The following is a 20,851-nucleotide window of genomic DNA, read 5'->3' as shown; positions in this document are numbered from 1 at the left end:
AAACAAGACAAAGGTGTCTGTTTTCACCACTTCTATTCAACATGTTACTGGAAGTTTTAGCAACAGCAATCAGACAAGAAAAAGAAATAAAAGGCATCCAAATTGCAAAGGAGAAAACGAGACTGTCATTGCTTGCAGATGATATGGTAATGTACATTGAAAATCCTAAAGACTGCACTAAAAAATTACTTGACCTAATAAATGAATTTGGTAAAACAGGAGGCTGCAAAGTCAGTATTCAGAAATCAAAGGCATTTCTTGTACACCAACCATGGAATATCAGAAACATAAATCAGGGGAAAACCCCATTTTATATAGCAACAAGAAAAATAAAGTACTTAGGAATAAACCTACCCAATGAGATAAAAGACCAGTACTGAGAAAAGTACACAACACTGAAGAAAGAAACTAAGGAAGACACAAATAAATGGAAGTATATACCATGTTCATAGACAGGAAGAATTAACATCATTAAAATGTCCATACCACCCAAAACAATTTATAGATTCAACACAATCCTTATTAAAATGCCAATGACATATTTCACAGATATAGAACATTTCAAAAATTTACATGGAGCCATAACCAACCCTGAACAGCCACAGCAATTTTGAAAAAGAAGAGCAAAGTAGAAGGGATCATAATACTTGACATCAAACTATATTATAAGTCCACTGCAATCAAAACAGTCTGATACTAGCATAGAAACAGACACATAGATCAATGGAACAGAATAGAGAGCCCAGAAATAAACCCTAGTCTCTGTGGTCAATTAATATTTGACAAAGGGACAAAAGCATTAAATGAAGTAAAATAGCCTCTTCAACAAATGGTGTTGGAAGGTCTGGACACCTACATGCAAAAAAAATTACAGTCGATCACCAACTTATACCATACACAAAAAATAAATTCAAGGTGGATGAAAGACTTAAATATAAGTCGCGATACCATAAAAGCCCTAGAGGAGAACGTATGGAGGAAATGTTAGATATTCCAAGCAGCAATATTTTCATCAATATGTCCCCTAGAGCAAGGGACACAAAGGAAAGAATAAACAGCTTTTTATTTCATTAAAATAAAAAGCTTTTCCATGGCTAATGAAGACAGAAGTAAAATGAAAAGGGAAGCAACTGTACGGAAAATATACTTGCCAATGATACATCAGACAAGGGTTTGATCTCCAAAATATATAAAGAACTTACACGACTCCACCCCAGAGAGACAAACAACCCAATTAATAAACATGCAAAGGACTTGAACAGACACTTCTCCAAGGAGGACATACAGAGGGCCCAGAGACATATGAAAAGATGCTCTCAGCACCACTAGCCATCAGAGAGATGCAAATTAAAACCACCATGAAAAAGAATAATAATGTTCAATATAGCCATTTACATGATGAAAGACAAAATTCTAAGAACTTCCAGGTTTCTGTAGTAAGTCCTGAAGCAGCAGGTTGTATAGGACAATAACAATGGAATATACACAAAGAGGATCCCAATAGGATTAAAACTATTCTTTGAACCAATACCACTTTTTCTGTCATACTTATTAACTAGAAACTAGACGGTTGATGATAAAATGTTTCATCTATGTTCAATGTCCAAATGATGGGTGGTGGTTAAACAACCAATTAAGAAGCATCCTAGAGTTTATCTGAACCACAAAAAAGAGTAATGTAAAATATTTAAGATGATTGATATAGATGAAGGAGAGGACGTTACACATTTGCTGTATATTTGATGACCATAAATGACTAAATCTATTATCTTAGAGAACTTAATTGTATTTAATAGTCACTTTCATTTGTAATGTATTTCTAGCATTACCTCCTATAAGATGAAGAATTTTCTGTTATATGTGAATCTCAGAAAAATAATCTTTTTTGTACATCCATATTCACTATTATTCTTCTGTAATAAATCATCTAAGATGGTCTAACTTCATTTATTTATCTAAACTTTGAATAATTCTTTATAAAAGAACTGTTCTTTTACTACAACACACCTACTCTTTTTCCCCTTAAAGACATACCATTTAATAGAAGAGATAAGACAAATAGACAAGAAAAATAAGAGTTAAATTGTTAATTACTATGAAGAGTCCAAAAGGAGAAAAGAATTCCAGTAATGAAAATCAAGGAAAGCTAATGTAGAAAACTGTATTTGAATTGGGGCACTACTAATCAAATAACTCCATAATTTGATAAACATACTGCAATCTGACCAGAAAGTATCCAGGCATGTAAAATGAAAAATAGAGACATTTACTGAAGAAGATACAAGATAGAAGGCACATTGTACACAGGATAATGATGCCTCAGTCCCCTTCAAAGTAAGCACTATGGGATCTCACATAGTTCTTCCATTTGCCATCAGCTGCCCTGTCCTATTTTCCTGAATCTCTCTGATGGTCTGAAATCTCTTCCCTTTCAAAGGTTACTTTAGTTTTGGAAAAAGCCAGTGGTCAAAGGGCCCCAAATCTGGGCTGCACCGAGGCTGTCACTGAGATGATTTGATGTTTCACCACAAAACTCTGCATGAGATGTGACATATGACCAGGTGCATTGTTGTGATGAAGCTACCAATCACCAATTGCCTATAGCTATGGCCTTCTGAATCACTTGAGTGGTTTCCATGGAGGAATAGTCAAGTTTAATGCAAAATTTGATGTAGGTTCACTGCTCTACTTGCTCAGTCATTTTGTATGGCAATGACCATACGGTCCACATGCTCACTCAGCAGCATCTACCACCCCTACTGACTAGTACAGTGGAGTCGTTATTGTTTATGTATGTGCATTCCAGTCCACTCTCTTTGGCTGCCAAGCTACATTGATGTTGTGCAAACCATTCTCATTATATTAACAGGGTTGGACTTTTTCCAGACAGACCTCTTATTGTAGTAACTATATGGTGTCAAATGGGTGTTAGACTTTCCAGGGTGATCTTCACAAGGTATACAAATGTCTAAACACTATGTTGTATAACTAAAACTAATATAATGCATATCAACTGTAACTGAAAAATAGAAATTTAAAAAGAAAGAACTATTAAATTATACCAACAATTCTTAATTTTTGATGTAAATAAATATGTCATTAAAATGTCTATTCCCAGATTCCAGCTACACAAATGTGACTCCATGGGATGTGACATGTGACTGACATTTTAACAAGTATGCTCAGTACTTGCTACTGAAAATTAAGTCCATAGATCAGCAGCATGGATATCATCTGGAAACTTACTAGAATTTAAAATCTCAGGTTCTACCCCAGAATCAGAAACTGCATTTATGAAGAACCTTCTGGGGAGTTGTATACACATTACAGTTTAGGAAGCACTTTTCTAGGTGATTCTGATACAAATAATCTGTGAACTACTTTATAAGGAACACTGTTGTATGGTTGAATGCTGCTTACTTACCCTTAAGTTTTAGAATAAGAACCTAAATTGCTATGTTAATAGTGAGGATAAAGTCTTGTGACTATGTAGTTCCCCTGAACAGCTAATGATAATTATAATGATGATAATAAGAACCACAATAACATAGCTACCCTCAGATTTCCTAAGCATCTTAAATCAAAGACTGATACTTGGGAATTTTTATAGAAAATTTCAAAATTATGAAAGATAAACAATTAAAATTTCTTGAAGAATCTGATAGTTTTGAATGATCTGTACCTAACTAGAATTATCACACAATAGGCAAAATTAAACAGATATGTAAAAATTTAGTTGAATTTCATTCACAGTCTTAAAGGGCTATTCATCAACTAACCAGATGGTATAAAACTTGGTCAATTTTGTCATCTACAGTTAATTGGAAAACTATCAAACATAAGTCAAGTTTTAGAAATAAGTCTGATCTCTGGAGTTCCACAGAGAATAAGATCATAATTTCTAACAAATGCAAAACTGAGAAGCTTATTCTCATTTTCCCACAGCAAAAGATATCACATTTCCTACCTTTACTTAAATTTACAGAATATTTCAATTTTTGAATGAGAGAATTATATTGGTAGAGGCAATGTGGAGAGCAGGAATGACTCACTGGTCTTCTGGTCAGTGTGATAAAAATAAAAGCATAATGGGAAGCCATAATCCTACCCCACCCAGCAGTAACAAAGTGCCTCGATCTATCTCAGGTGTTAGTGAAGGACAACTAGGGAAACTAAACTTCTACTGATACTTCCACATGTTAGTAACAAGAGGACATCTGTCATTACCCTGCCAAAGCAATGCCAAAACAACTCACCCAAACAAGTTTAAATAAGACTTAGGGTATCATAACACAATAGCCAAAATGTTTAGTTTTAATTTGTCCTCACTTGAGAACTTTTTTCATTGCTTTTTAGAGAGTGAAGGGGAAGAGAGGAGAGGGGAGTTGAGAGAGGAGAGAAGAAAGAGAGGAGAGACAGAGACAGAGAGAGAGAGGAGAGAAAGGAAGAAGGAAACATCAATGTGAGGGAGAAACAGCAAATCATTGCCTCCTGTATGCACATTCATCAGGGATAAATCTGCAACCTGAGTACATTCCCTAACTGGAAATAGATCCTGTGACCTTTCAGTATATGGAACTATGCTCCAACAAACTGAGCCACACCAGCCAGAGCTAAAATATCCAATTTTAATTTTTTTTAAAAACCAAGAAATAGGAAAATTTCAACTAGGATAAAAAAAAAGACGAAATCAACACCAAGATAATAAAAATGTTACAATTCACTAATAAATATTTAAAAGAAGCTATCACAAAAGTACAAGCAATTATTAATAAAATGAAATGAAAAAACTAGAAAGTCTCAGCAAAGAAACAGGAGAAAAAAAGAAAACCAAATGCAAATTTTACTACCGAATACAATGAAAAATTTAAAACCTATGTTATAAATAGGTATATTCTCAATGGCAGAATGGAGGAGATAGAAAAAGGAGTCTGTGAACTCAAAGATAAAACAATGAAAATTATCCAGTCTGAAGAAACATAAAATAGATGTAATTAAGTACCAAAGACTCAGAAACCTGTGGGACAAAAACAAAAGATACACTTATGTTATAAAGTCCCAGAAGACAAGGAAAATAGAATGGGACTGAAAAAGTACTCCAAGAAATAATGTCTAAAAATTCCAAATTTGACAAATAACAAATAAAAAATATTGAAAACACTGAGAATAACTATACAGGAAAGACCCAAAGAAATAAAACCAAGACAGGTGAAAGCCAAACATCTCAAAACTAAGAAAAGATAAGAAAAAATATTCTAAGCAGCAAGAGAGAAAAACACCTTACTTATATAGGGAAAAATGGCAATGATCGCAGATTTCTCATCAGAAAACAGAAGGCCAGGAGGAAGCAGAACACTCTTCAAGTGATTAAAGAAATTCTACATCCACCAGAATATCTCTCAGGAACAAAGGAAAAGTCATAACATTAGGTGAAGCTATACTAAAAATTTGTCATTACAAGACCAACTCTAAAAAATGGTTAAAAAGTTCACTAACCCAAAAGGAAATGATAAAAGAAGAAATTTTTACTATCAAGTATGAAGAAAAAAACAGAGTAAAAATGTGAATAAATACAATATATTTTCCTTCTCCTCTTAAGTTTCCTAAATTAAGTTTGATGGTTGAAGTAAAAATTATTACACATTCTGATGTGGTTCTGAATATATTTACAGAAAAATTTACTATAAAGGGTGGGGAAAAAGTAGGTTTACAGTTGTGAGTACATGAAACACAGTTTATTCTTGTATTATTATTTATTAATTATTATATTATTTTCACATGAACAACTGCAAATCTATTTTGCCACACCCTGTAAATAAGGGAAGTGAAAAAGAAAATATTCATTCAAACAGGAAAAATGCAACAGCAGTAGACTGTGACACATTGTTTATATATATATATAATGAGATGTCTACAGCAACCAGTAAAAAAAGTGGTTGCAGGCCAGTTCCCAGCAGGGAACGCACAGGAGCAACCATACATTGATATTTCTCTTCCTCTCTCCTTCCCTTCCCCTCTAAAATAAAATCTTTTAAAAAAAGACACTAAAAATTAAACTACAGATAAATCAAAATGGAATTCTAAAAGAATGTTCAATTAAAACACATGAAGAAAAAAAGTAGAACAAGCAGACAAAACATAAAATTAGAACTTCGGGCCTAAAATATCAATAATTACATGACATATAAATAATTAAAATGCACAATAAGAGTAAATGAGTAGATCAAAAGACTGTGGTACATTTACACAAGGGAATACTATGCAGCAGAAAGAAAGAAGGAAATCCTTCCCTTTTTTACAAAGGGATGGAACTGGACAGCATTATGCTAAGTGAAATAAGCCAGTCAGTAAAAGACAAATAACATATGATCTCACCTATAAGTGGAACCTAATCAACAAAACAGGTGTACAGAAAACAACCAGATACATGGAAATAAAGAACAAACTGGCAGTAAACAGAAAGGAGGGGGAGGGGAACAATGGGGGAAAAGAAGGGGAGGGGTTGTCAAGGAACATATACAAAGGACCCATGGACAAAGACAATGGGAGGAAGAGGACTGAATGCGGGAGGCAAGGATTGGTGGGGCAGGGAGAGTGTGGTGGAAGGAAAATTAGTACTACTGTAACTGAACAATAAAAAAACATTAACATATTAGAAAAAAATCCCTCAATTATACACTGTATAGAAGAAACTTTAAATATACTGACATGAGTATGGTAAAAGTAACAGGAAGAACAAAGATATATCGTGCAAACATTAATCAAAAGAAAGCAGGAGTGGCTATATTGATACCATATTTTTAAAAATTCACTGGAAAGACAATGATCAGAGAGAGAGATTATGTAAATATTATAAGATCAATCCATCAAGGAGACATACTAATTCTAAATGGACATACAACCAAACAACAGGTTATAAAATATGTAAAACACAAAATGATAGAACTGAAAAAAGAAAATCTCAGATTCTGGGAGTAAATTTCAATATCTATCTCTAGCAAATCAGTAAAGATACAAAAGGACCCAAAACCACTATTAATCAATAGGAACTAATCAACATTTACAGAATAATCTGACAAATAAGGTTGAAATAGGTACACTTTTCTAGCACCCACAAATGTATACCAAGATATACCATATCCTGAGCTAAACAACAAACATCAACAAATTTAAAATAATTCAAGCCACATAGAATGTGTTCTCTAAATACAATAGAATCAACATAGAAATCAATTTACTAAAAACATAATAGAAAAAAATCTCCAAATACATGGGCCCTGGCCAGGTGGCTCAGTTGCTTGCAGCATCATCCCACGCACCAAAAGTTGTGGGCTCAATTCTTGGTCATGACACATACCTAGGTTGCAGGTGTGATGTCTGGTCATAATCTCTTTGTCTCTCTTCCTCTCTCTCTAAAATCAATAAATATATCCTCTGGTAAGGATTTTTTTTTAAAGATGCAAAAATCTCCAAATATTTGGAACTAAGCAACATACATAAAAGATGGGTCTAAGAAGTCATCATTACAAGAACATTTGCCAGTGATACTTTGGGCAAGGGTTTGATCTCCAAAATGTATAAAGAATTCACACAACTCCACATCAGGAAGACAAACAATCCAATTTTAAAAAATGGGCAAAAGACCTGAACAGACACTTCTCCATGGGGGACATACAGAGGTCCCACAGACACATTAAAAAATGCTCAACATCAGGAGCCATTAGCAAGATGCAAATTAAAACCACAATGAGATACCACTTCACACCAGTCAGAATGACCATTAAATCAATAAACAACTGCTGGTGAGGTTGTAGAGAAAAGGGAACCCTAGTAAACTGTTGACAGGAATGCAGACTGGTGCAGTTGCTATGGAAAACAGTATAGGATTTCCTAAAAAAAATAAAGATGGAACTACCTTTCAATCCAGCAATCCCATTGCTGGGATGATACCCAAAGAATAGTGAATTGCCAATTCAAAAGAACCTATGCACCCCAATGTTCATAGCAGCATTATTTACAATAGCCAAGAGCTGGAAAGAACCTAAATGTCCATTAGTAGATGAGTGGATCAAAAAACTGGCACATTTGCACAATGGAATACTACTCAACCATAAAAAAGAAAGTTTCATCCTTTGTAACAGAATAGATGGACCTGGAGAACATTATGCTAAGTGAAATAAGCCAGTCAGAAAAAGTCAACTACCATATTATTTCACTCATATGTGGAATCTAATGAACAAACTGAACTAACAAGAACAATAGAGAAAAACTCAGGATGACATCTATGGTAGGGGTATTAGGGGGTAGAGGGATTGAGCAAAGAGGAGAAAAGGACTCATTAGCATGAACAACAGTGTTGTGACTGCAGGAGTTAGGGGGTTATAAGGGGGATAAATAGTAATGGAAAAATGCAATTAAAAAATTAAAGAAAGGAAATATACCTAATGTTAAAAAAAGAATAAGAAAAATAACATGATCATATCAATTGATGTAGAAGTAGCATTTGACAAAATTCAACACTCATTCATAATAAAAACTATCAAAAATCATATTAGAGGGTATTGTGTCAACTTCATACAGAGCAGCTACAAGAAAACCTACAATTAACACTATATTAATAGTGAAATGACTGAATCCTTCCCACCTAAGATTAAGAACAGGCAAAAATGGCTGCTTTAATCACTCTTCATCAACATAGTACTGGAAGTTCTAGACAGTGCAAGAAAGCAAGAAAAGGAAATAAAGGCATGTACATCAGAAAGGAAGAAATAAAGCTTCCCTATTTGCCGATAAACATGATGGACTACTTAGAAAATCCCAAGGAATCTACAAAGAAACTCTCAGAACTAATATAAATTCAGAGCATTACTTCATATAAGATAAACACATAAAACTCATCTGTATTTCTACATATCAGCAATGAACATGTGGAAGCTGAAATTTAAAGTGCAGTACCATTTAAAAATCACTCAAAATATGATATACTGAGACAGAAATGTAAAAAGCAATTATAGAACTTATATGCTAAAAGCTACAAAACTCAGATGAAAGAAAATAAAAGATCTAAGTCAATAGACATACTGTGTTTATAGATTTTAATGCTCAATATAATAAAAACATCAAATCAGTTTTATAAAACTTTGGAAAGATATTTTTGCAGATTTTGTAGATGTCCTTTTTCTAAAATTACATGAAAAGGCAAAGAAATCAGAATAGCTAAAGCAATTGTGAAAAAGAATAATACAGTAGGAGAAATCTGTCTATCCAATTTCAAGACCTAATATACAGCTACCATAATCAAGACTGTGTGACACTGGTAGAGGGACAGACACATAGATTAATGGAACAGAATAGAGAACACAGAAAAATAAACCCACTTAAAATGTCCAACATACTTTTGACAAATTTGAGAGGCAATACAATGAAAGGGGTTAACAAATGGTACGGGAAAACTAGATACCTACTGACACAAAAAAGAAGCTCCAGCTAACCTTCAAACCTTATTCAAAAATAACTTAAAACAGAGCATACATTTATATGTAAAACATAAAATTTTAAAAAATAGGAGAAAATTCTTTGAATCTAGGACTAAGCAACAAATTCTTAGATTTTATGCAAAGTATGCCCCATAATGAATGAATACACTGGGCTTCATAAAAATTTCAAATATTTTCTCTATGAAAGACCCTATTAATAGGGTCTTAACAAACAACTGACTGGAAGAAAATATTTGCAAAGCACATATTTAACAAAGGACTGAAAAATTTATTTAGAATAAATATTTAAATTCTCAAAACTGGTTAAAAAAAGAAGAGAAAGGTCTAATACACTGAAAATCATTGCTGTCATTGAAGTCTCACAAAAAATTACAACCCAAAATCTCTACATAAAAAGTTCTTATGAAACCAAAAATCAAAAGGAGACAAAATCAAGGGCACTAGAGAAATTTGAAGAACACCACAAATAGAGAAAAAAAAACCTTGCTAACATTGCTATAATATATACAAATAATTTAAGGTCTGTACATCATAGCCTACACATAAAATTTTACTTGAAAATCATATAAAATGACTCTATGCTTTCCCCAACATTATATAATACAATTTATGATCAGTGATAGCAAGGGCTATTAATATGCCTAAAATGTGAATGTTTGATTTTATTCATTTTTCATATCATGCATTACAGAAATCAAAAGTTTCTCTTCCACATTTAGGATTAAAATGAGATTTGAAAGAACTCATCCATCAAAAGCAGCTGAAATATCTAAACCTAATTCTCAAAAATCTAAGACTGGTTGCTGTCTTTATTTCTTTATTTTTTAAAAATATATTTTATTAATTATGCCATTACATTTGTTCTACTCCCCCCTTCATTCCCCTCCACCCTGCACATCCCCTCCCCCACCATTCCCCCCCTTTAGTTTATGACCACGTGTCTCAAGTTCTTTAGATTCTATAATTCCCATGCTATTCTTGCCCTAACCCCATCTATTTTCTACCTACCATCTATGCTACTTATTTTCTGTACCTTCTCCTCCCTTCTCCCCCCTTCTCCTTCTCCCACTCCCCTGTTGCTGACTCTCCATGTGATCTTCATTTCTATGGTTCTGCTCCTGATCTAGCTGTCCTCTTAGTTTGCTTTTATTTTAGGTGTGGTTGTTAATAACTGAGTTTGCTGTCCTTTCACTGTTCATATTTTTTATCTTCTTTTTCTTAGATAAGTCCCTTTAACATTTCATATAGTAAGGGCTTGGTGATGAGGAACTCCTTGAATTTGATCTTATCTGAGAAGCACTTTATCTGTCCTTCCATTCTAAATAAAAGCTTTGCTGGATAGAGCAACCCTGAATGTAGGTCTTTGGATTTCATGAGTTGGAATACTTCTTTCCAGCCCCTTCTTGCCTGTAAGGTCTCTTTTGAAAAATCAACTGACAGTCTGATGGGAATTCCTTTGTAGGTGACTGTCCCCTTATCTCTTGCTGCTTCTAGGATTCTCTCCTTCATTTGAATCTTGGCTAGTGTAATGATGATGTGCCTTGGTGTGTTCCTTCTTGGGTCCAACTTCTTTGGGACTCTCTGAGCTTCCTGGACTTCCTGGAAGTCTATTGCCTTTGCCAGATTGGGGAAATTTTCCTTTATTATTTGTTCAAATAAGTTTTCCACTGGTGACTATTCCTCTTCCCCTTCTGGTACCCCTATAATTCAGATGTTGGAACGTTTAAAGGTGTCCTGAAGGTTCCTAAGCCTCTCCTCATTTTTTTGAATTCTTGTTTCTTCATACTTTTCTGTTTGGTCATTTTTTTTCCTCCTTCTGGTCCACTCCTTTGATTTGAGTCCCAGTTTCCTTTCCATTACTATTGGTTTCCTGTGCATTTCCCTTCATTTCAATTAGTTTAGCCTTCATAGGTTCCTCTAATTTGTGACTAAAATCAAGCAGTTCTGTGAGCATCCTGATCACCAGTGTTTTGAACTGTGCATCTGAAAGTTTGGCTATTTCTTCATTGCTTAGATTTATCGGCTCTGGGGCTATGAGTTGTTCTTGAGCCATGTTTTGATCTGTTTGTGCCTGTTACATATGAGGAGAGGAGCCTTTAGTGTTCACCAGAGCAGGGCAACCCAGGTCACTAGTTTGCGATGCTGTATGTGTGGGCAGGGTCAGAGAGAGACAATGGTGGTTCCCTCTGCCACTTCCTGCCGCTGGGGCCTGCGCAGTCCATCTCACTGCTAGCTCCTTCACCGGTTTATCTGGGCACGAATGTGTGACTCTGATCAGCCCTCAGTGGGTCCAAAGCCTTTCACCCTCAGTGGGTCTGCCCTCTTCTCCACACCTGGGATACACCCACGGCTGCTGGCACACCTGGGTCGCACGCCCGAGTCTGTCCGATGGATCTTTCCTGCCCGATCCTGCTCTGCTTCTGGCTCTGCCCCTCTTACCAGTTTGGCTAAAGGGTTCATTGTTGTCAGACTTCCATGTAGTTCAATTTTCTGTGGTTTGGCTTCATTTTTGTTGCTAAAACTTTGTTGTTTTTAAACTTGGTTGTGTGAGAAGGCGCAGTGCTTCCACCTATGCCTCCATCTTGGTGGAAGTCCAGTTGCTGTCTTTAAAGATTGTAGGACCAAAGGCTGAAGGTTTCTTAAAATAACACTAAAATGGATTTCTGGCCAAGATGGAGGCATAGGTAAATACACTGTGCCTCCTCGCAAAACCAAAAGAAGGACAATAACAATTTAAAAACAAAAACCAACCAGAACTGACAGCAAACTGAACTGTATGGAATTCCAACAAACAAGGAGTTAAAAAAGACACATTCATCCAGACCAGCAGGAGGGGTGGAGTCAGGCAACCAGGGCTAGGAGGACTTGGGACAAGGCAGCAGTTGTCAGACAGGGTGGTCCCACCTTCATGCACAGAAAAACCAGGTGAAACAAAGCAGGAGTGGAAACTCCCAGCATCATAGGAAAGTTTGTTGGAGAGACCCACAGGGTCCTAGAACATACACAAGCCCACCCAAATGGGAATCAGCATCTGAAGGGTCGAGTTTGCTTGGGGGAAGCAGGGGAAGTGACTGAAATCCAGCAAAGAGCAGAGCAAGCACCATTGTTCCCTCTTGGACCTTTCCCCCACATACAGTGTCACAACATAGTGATGTGGATTACCCTGCCTGGAGAACACCTAAGGCTCAACCCCTCAGTACATCACAGGCACATCAAGACAAAAAAAAATGGCCTCAATGAAAGAACACATCAAAACTCCAGAAAATATACAACTAAGCTATGGAGAAGTAGCCAACCTAACAGATGCCCAGTTCAAAACAGTGCTGATCAGGATGCTCACAGAATTGGTCGAGTATGGTCACAAATTAGATGAAAAAAATGAAGACTACACTAACTGAAATGAAACAAAATGTACGAGGAATCAATAGTGATGGAAAGGAATCTGGGACTCGAATCAATGGAGTGGACCAGAAGGAAGAAAGAAACATCCAAACAGAAAAGAATGAAGAGACAAGAATTCAAAAAAATGAGGAGAGGCTTAAGAACCTCCAGGACCTCTTTAAACATTCCAACAACTGAATTAAAGGGGTACCAGAAGGGGAAGAGGAAGAGCAACAAGTGGAAAACTTATTTGAACAAATAATAAAGGAGAACTTCCCCAAGGAGGAACATACCAAGGCACACTGTAATTACATTACTCAAGATTAAAATAAAGGAGAGAATCCTAGAAGCAGCAAGACATAAGGGGACAATCACCTACAAAGGACTTCCCATCAGACTGTCAGCGGATTTCTCAAAACAGACCTTACAGGCAAGAAGGGGCTGGAAAGAAATATTCCAAGTCATGAAAGATAAGGACCTACATCCAAGATTGTTCTCTCTATCCAGCAAAGCTTTCATTTAGAATGGAAGGACAGATAAAGTGCTTCTCAGATAAGGTCAAGTTCAAGGAGTTTATCATCACCAAGCCCTTATTATATGAAATATTAAAGGGACTTATCTAAGAAAAAAAAGATAAAAAATATGTATAGTAAAATGACAGCAAACTCAATTATTAACAACCACACCTAAAACAAAAACAAACTAAGCAAACAACTAGAAAAGGAACAGAATCACAGAAATGGAGATGACATGGAGGGTTATCAGGAGGGGAGTGAGAAGGGGAGAGAGGGGGAAAAGGTACAGAGAATAAGTAGCATGGATGGTAGGTACAAAATAGACAGGGGGAGGGTAAGAATAGTATGGGAAAAGTAGAAGCCAAAGAACTTACATGCATGACACATGGACATGAACTAAAGGCGGGGAATGTGGGTGGGTGGGAGGGAGAGTGCAGGGTGGAGGGAAGTGAAGGGGGGTTAATGGGACAACTATAATAGCATAATCAATAAAATATATTTTTAAAAACACTAAAACGTACAGCATAAACTATATATATGGCATATGCATATATAGAAATTTACATAATTAAATAGCTAATTTAAGAGGATTTAAGAGTTCCAAAAGATGCTTGGTTAAATTTTCTTTTATAGATCTAATCCTCTCGTTCACCATACACTTAAAGATATTTTCCCCCTCCACAATAAACTGCAATAGTTAATGATTATTCTCCAGTCAAGTGTTAATGATTATTCTCAATTTTAAGAAAATGAATTTCTTTTTCTTTGTACCAGGTTCCCAGGCTGAGGCACTGAAGTTAGACATGCTCCCAAATCAATGAGGAAAAGTGACCCCCTCATATGGGTGAAGGGGAAAGGTGGCAGGGAGCTTAGCCCCAGGGATGAGTTGAAAACTGGAGGGCGAGCAGACTCCTAAGTCCCAGGACCTCTGTCTGCTGCAGCCCCCAAGATTGGGTGGGCCCTCTGGAATGGTTGCCTGCAGTGGGCGCTTTACCTGGAGTTCCCTTGCCTGCACCTGCTGGGAGTGAGAGGATTGCAAGAGGTGGGAATCAAATCTTCCTTCTGGGGCACCAGGTCAACTGGAGAAAGGGGCAGGGACCCCAAGGCAAAAGTGGAGGGCCAGTGGGGTAGAGGAGTTCCCCTGCCTTCCATTACCCAGAGTGCTAATCTGCCTGTTCCCCAGTTTCTCCCTTCAAGTGTTTTTGCAACCACGGACATTGATAGTTTCATTATCCTCCTGCTCATAGACCTTACAGGTTCATCAATACCTCCCCATTATTCACTCAAATATATATATATAAATACTGTGGGGAAAAAAAGGTATATATCACATTTGTGTAAGCATTGATATAGGCAATGCTTGTAAGGTTCCCATAATTTAAACTTGCCCCAAATCTGTCAGTTTACATTTTTATGTTGCTTCCAATTAAATCCACCTCAACTGAGAAAATAAAATTAGTATTGGCCATCACCACCAATCATTCCTTCCCCTCAAATGGGCCATAAAGAGGGCTAGAACATTTCCTTCAATATTCCAATTGTGAGGGAAAAATAACCTATTCTATCCATCTATACAAAAGTGTATGACCAAAATATTCAAACCATTTAAACAAACAAAATATTAGGATGGCAATATCTGAGTATATAATATATTCAGTGTAAAGAAACAGAAATAGTATAACATCTCTTGACTGACCTTTAATTTTAATATCCTAAAACTTCTGTTATATTACTTGTTTTAAAGTTTATAAATAACCAAAATTAGATCTAAACTAAAGGATTCTTCTCATTCCACATTTCTTGCTCTTCTTTTTTTATAGATCCCTTAAATATAAAGAGTCTGTGTTTATTTGTGGGTGAGAAATAATGATCCAAAAGAATATCTATGGTGTAGGAGGAAACAAAAGGCATCTAGGTAAGCAAGTATAATTAGAAGCAAATAACTTGATGCATGCAGGAGAAACCCTATAGTAGTTGAATGAAAGTGAGAAGGATACCTTGGTGAAATAATAATCAGCAAGAGAAAATAACATGTGAAACAAGGAATGGATTCCATTCTTTTAAAAAAATTAACAAGTGAGCATAGCCAAGAACTCAGTAGGGGCTGTAACAAGTGGGTTAAACATTTTAATTACTTTGCCGACAGAACCACCATCTTAAACTAGTAATATCATGGCAATAAAAACACAAATACATGAAGTAAACAGGAAAAATAGAAAGAAAAGAAGAAGAAAGAAAGAAAGAATCTATCTAATTTTAGCAAATATCTAAAATATGAATATTTTCATCTGAAAAGATATTGGCCCTGGCTGATGTAGCTCAGTGGATTGAGTGCCAGCCTGCAAATCAAAAGGTTGCTGGTTCGATTCCCAGTCAGGGCACAATACTGGATTGCAGACCAGATCCCCAGTAGGGGGAATGCAAGAGGCAACCACACATTGATGCCTCCCTTTCTCTCTCCCTTTCCCTCTCTCTAAAAAATAGATAAATAAAAAAATATTTTTAAAAAGATACTGGACACAATAAAAATTTCCATTGATGCTGAATGCTAAAATACTGAACACGTAATATTCATGAATACTACTCAAAATATTGAGGGTTAATATTTAAATAGTATAGTATGTATATGAGAAGAAAAGGAAAAAGCTTCAGAAAAGACTATTTGGATAGCTGCCATCCTTTTTTTCTCACTATTCCTACAAAAAACAGCTTTACTCAATTGAGCGCTGCCTATAGTGATAACTCCTTATGAACTATGACCATTCAATAAAATTAATACTGTCTTGAGCTCTCAGAAATGGCTGCCTGCCTCTATTATTCACCTACATCAGTTTGAACAGTGCTAACTAATCTGTGTAAATTTACTTCTCAGAGGTTTCTTTTTCTTTTACGAATACCAAGTTTTCCTGTGATGACCCTTCCCATTTACTGCAAATTGTATGACTGCTCTCTAAATAATAAACAAATATTAGAATGTTTTATAGTTAAAGTACAAAGACAGACAATAAAATATAATTTTACTCCGAAGTATATTATTAGTTAAGTGGGTGTGTGTTATGTTCCAGGCCTGGTTGAATTTAATATTAGAAACATTAAAATTTGGTACAACTTGTTACACATAAAATCTCATAACATTTTATATCCATTCATATAATTTTCTCTTTCTGACTATTAATATTTCATTCTAAAATGGGGAATAGAAATTTTGATCAAATTGCCATCTTAAACATGAACCTTGAATATGCTGTATTGCTCACCAGTTAGCACCAACATTTTTTGATATCTAAAACTTGAGTCTCAGAATTTTTTTAATGTTAAAAATATTTAGGCAAAAGATGAAAGTGTAGGAACTAACTGCCATGATCAAAGGTATAAAAATATGTTTACTATTTACTTCCCTCAGATTTTAGGTCAGGGTTTGCAGCACCCTGCTTAGGGAAAAGAATACATCATTGCTGAAGTGCTGGTTTATAGCAAGGGGGAGAGAAATGTTAGAAGCTTTTTATTAGCAGATGATGACTAAATCTATATCAATTATGAGTTTTCTATGAAAATTAATTACTCTAAAAGCAACCATAAACATTACATTATTTCCACCAGCTACTAAGATTATGGGAAAAAATATTCTATAAGTTAACCTATAACTGGCTCAAGAAGTAATTTTATTGTACCTTAGTAAATGGTTTAACTTATAAATTCTTACCGTTCTCGATTAAATTTAAGAGAATGAAGAATAGCTGGCCTTTTTTGCCTAAGGTTCCACAAATGAAGTGTATCATCTGAACCTGCACTGACCAAAGCGCCCTGGAACAAAAAGACAACAAATTTAGCAAGTGATTTATTTAATCTAGAGCTCATCGTGAAGCAAAAACAACAAGCTAATTTACTGAATTTTTCACTGCTTAAAGAATTATTTGAATCTATATACCTAGAAATACATGGAAGGTCAACTGCATATACTCCAATCAGGAAGCCCAAGAAAACTGAAGTGGAAGAAGCAAGGAAACTACAGCAGAGGGGTTGGTCAGGACGACTACCTCAGGAAATATGCATATACTAATATAGAGGAAAATTACTGTAAACATCATTGTGACTATTAAGAATTTGTTTCTATTGTCTTTGGGGAAAACTTAGTTTAATTTTTTTGTTTCTACCATTGACACCTACACTATATATAGCTTTGCAGAGAAGCAAAAATCCAACCTAGTTTTAAAATTCAATCTAGTAACATAAAAATTCTCCATTTGTAATAATTTTTTCTATACACTACAGTTGGGAATTATATATTATTCCTAAAAAAGTATACTTGGTATAGCTTAATTTGTTTTTATAGTTCAAGAAACTTCAACTCTGATAAAAGAACCATCTATAATAAAAGAAGACATTTCTCCAAATAGAACTCAGTGTAACTTCAAAAATATTCTTTTGATTATGTTTATACAACATCTCCAAATACAAATAAATCCTATTTCAAATACAATGCTTTCTACCTCTTAATATGGCAGACACCATATGGTCAGAAAACTAGTTGCCATGTATGATACACACAAGCACACTTAAATTATTTATTTCACTGAGTTCAGTAACATCATCTTAAACAATGTCAGAACTTTTACAATCATGAGTTTCCCCGCTAAATGTGTCAGTGCTTTCCCTGTGACAGAGCCTGAGATTACTCTAGAGTACTGAAATGTGTCTTTTAAAAGTGATCTTGCAGAATCATGTGATCCTGAGATACTTAATATTGTTTTCATATTTTACCAAAGTACTCTGTGACAAGTAACCTTTCTTAGTTTATAGATATCAATTACAGATATCAAAATCATAATCCCATTTAGATGCTAGGAAGAACTATATTGAAATTTCTAAAACTCATTTCTTCTTTAAGAATTAGAGAAGAAGATAGGAATCTAAATGCCCTTCCAAAACAATTCCTAAGACAAAAATACTCATGCATCCTATGATGGTACCTGTGATTACAGTCTCAAGGAGAACTTTTAAAACACCAGTCATAATCATAGCATATCCATTAAAATGTTAAAACATTTGTATAATTTTTATATTTGTACAGAAATGTATAAATACACATGTTCAAAGAGGTACACTGATATACACACTTAAACATGAACTCAGGTAATTACATTCCAATAAAATGTACCCTATACTTGCCTCAAGGATTTTTGCTTGTTTGCTTGTTTTATTTGTAAAAATGTTCCATATATACAAACTAAAATTATTTGGATTGCTTATATGTGCTTAAGGAGCTACAATTTTTTTGAGATATACAATACTGATATCATTTCTCAAGAAAGTGGAAATTCACTTGGGATAGGGTGAATATAAAATGTAATATAGGAAACTAATAAAAAATTCTCCACAGTAAATAAGTTATGTGCTACACAAAAGACATAATATGCCAAACCCAATAGAATTAAAGCAACATATATCAACAATATTTAATGTAACAACTAAGTAAGTCTAAGGAGGAAGTCAGTATTACTAATTGTATAAAAAACTAAAAGGTAACTTATTGAAGGGAAATGAATAGTATCTCTGAGAATAACAGCATGAAGAGAGAGACAGGACACATAATAGTAAGCACATCATCAGTGTGCCTAGGGCTCATTTACAAGCAAAGGGAATCTATAAGAAGCACTACTAAAAAAGATCTATGAAAATATTAAAAACTGTTCAAAAACACCAGTCATAAGGTCAAAAACTAGGGATTTGGGGAAAAAAGTACACAAATTGAATATGAAGTAGATCAAGGTAAGTGCTTTAGGATAAACAGTGTAAACAATGGAAAGATATCAAAGGCTTGTCTTTATATATTCTCAGTTATGTAGCACAGAGGAAACCATAGGGCCTTGAAGACAATTCTCAGAAAATCGTACCCAGGAGAAATACTGGGAAACAATTTATGTCTGCCAGTATACATCCATGCAGAAAGCAAAAGGCTAAGCTCTCTCAACTAGTAACACTGAGACTTTAAAAAGGCTGTCATTATAAATACTAATGACTAGCTATTATAACAAAATATATTTTTAAGTTTTCCCTTTTCTTCCTCATCTCCCTCTCTCATTTTGGTATCCAACAGCAAGCATGTCTATAAAGTGAAATATGCTAGGTTTGTCAATAAGGAAAATCTCACAACCTTATGAGGAAGATTTTGAGCCAAGAGAAGTAAAAAGTGGACATCTGCCAATATCACAAATTCTTAATGACTCAGATGCCTCTGATATGAAGTTCCACGAACCACTGTATTCATGTTTATGATTGATTATGAATGCTTAGAAAGAGGTACATACACAAATATATAAAGACACTGAATTAAAAATCATTGTCCATGTCACAAGAGAGCAAGCAGTAGTACCTCAGTGTCTTTCTCCAGACACTGAGTTCAATCTGCTATGTGCCTTAGAAGATTTGATATGGCATAGACTGAAAGCATTTTTGCATTGACTGGCTCATTTAACATAAAAGATCTCCAGAAGACTCAAGGAACCACTGTACAAATTTGAGACAAGACCTATCAGAAAGAGATATTTTAAAGAAACAGTCCCATTTATAATTGCATTAAAAAAACCCTAGGAATAAATTAACCAAGGAGGTAAAAGACTGCATTTGAAAAACTGTGAGATACTGAAGAAAGAAATTTAAAAACATACAAATAAGTGGAAACATGAACCATACTCATAGTTAGGAAGAATTAAAATAGTTAAAATGTCAATACTACCCAAAGCAATCTGTAGATTCAATCCAATCCTTATCAAAGTACCAATGTCATTTTTCACAGAGCTAGAACAAATAGTCCTAAAATTTATATGGAACCACAAAAAAACTCCAAACAGCCAAAGCAACCTTGAGAAGAACAAAGTTGGAGGAATCAAGCTACCTGATATAAAATTACACTAAAAGACTATAGTAATCAAAACAGCATGGCACCAACATAGATCAATGGAGCAGAATAGAGAACCCAGAAATAAATTCAGGCCTATACACTTAATTAATCTATGACAAAAGAGGCAAGATATTACAATGGTGTAAAAATAGTCTCCTTCCAAAAACAGTGTTGGAAAAACTGGACAGAGAGATGCAAGGAAATGAAACTGGGTCACTTTCTTACACCATATGAAAGAATAAACTCAAGCCCTGGCTGGTGTAGCTCAGTGGATTGAGTGTGGGCCTGTGAACCAGAGCATCAGGGTTCGATTCCCAGTCAGGGCACATGCCTGGGTTGCAGGCCAGTTCCCAGCAGGGAACACACGGGAGGCATTGATGTTTCTCTCCCTCTCTCCTTCCCTTCCCCTCTAAAGATAAATAAATAAAATCTTTTTAAAAAAGAATAAACTCAAAACGTATTAAAGTCTTATACATAAGACCCCAAATCATAAAACTCCTAGAAGAAAACACAGGCAATAAACTCTCAGATATCACTCTTAGTAATATTTTTTTGGA

At 35.1% G+C, this 20,851-nt stretch overlaps 1 protein-coding gene across 3 annotated transcripts in view; it reads right to left on the bottom strand.

The window, feature by feature from the left end:
* STXBP5L (syntaxin binding protein 5L) overlaps positions 1-20,851 on the bottom strand; it is a 348,094-nt gene that overhangs the window by 279,557 nt on the left and 47,686 nt on the right. For all 3 annotated transcript variants that reach the window (XM_053663152.1, XM_053663154.1, XM_053663153.1), the window contains exon 5: positions 17,097-17,197. In XM_053663152.1, coding sequence (XP_053519127.1) covers positions 17,097-17,197 — 101 coding nt within the window. The remainder of the gene's footprint in view (positions 1-17,096; positions 17,198-20,851) is intronic.

This window comes from Artibeus jamaicensis, unplaced genomic scaffold (assembly GCF_021234435.1).
Source record: "Artibeus jamaicensis isolate MK-2021 breed Jamaican fruit bat unplaced genomic scaffold, CSHL_Jam_final contig_3126, whole genome shotgun sequence".
Classification (NCBI taxonomy): Eukaryota; Metazoa; Chordata; class Mammalia; order Chiroptera; family Phyllostomidae; genus Artibeus; species Artibeus jamaicensis.
The sequence above is the reverse complement of the archived record's forward strand: the minus strand, read 5'-3'. Positions and strand labels throughout refer to the sequence as shown.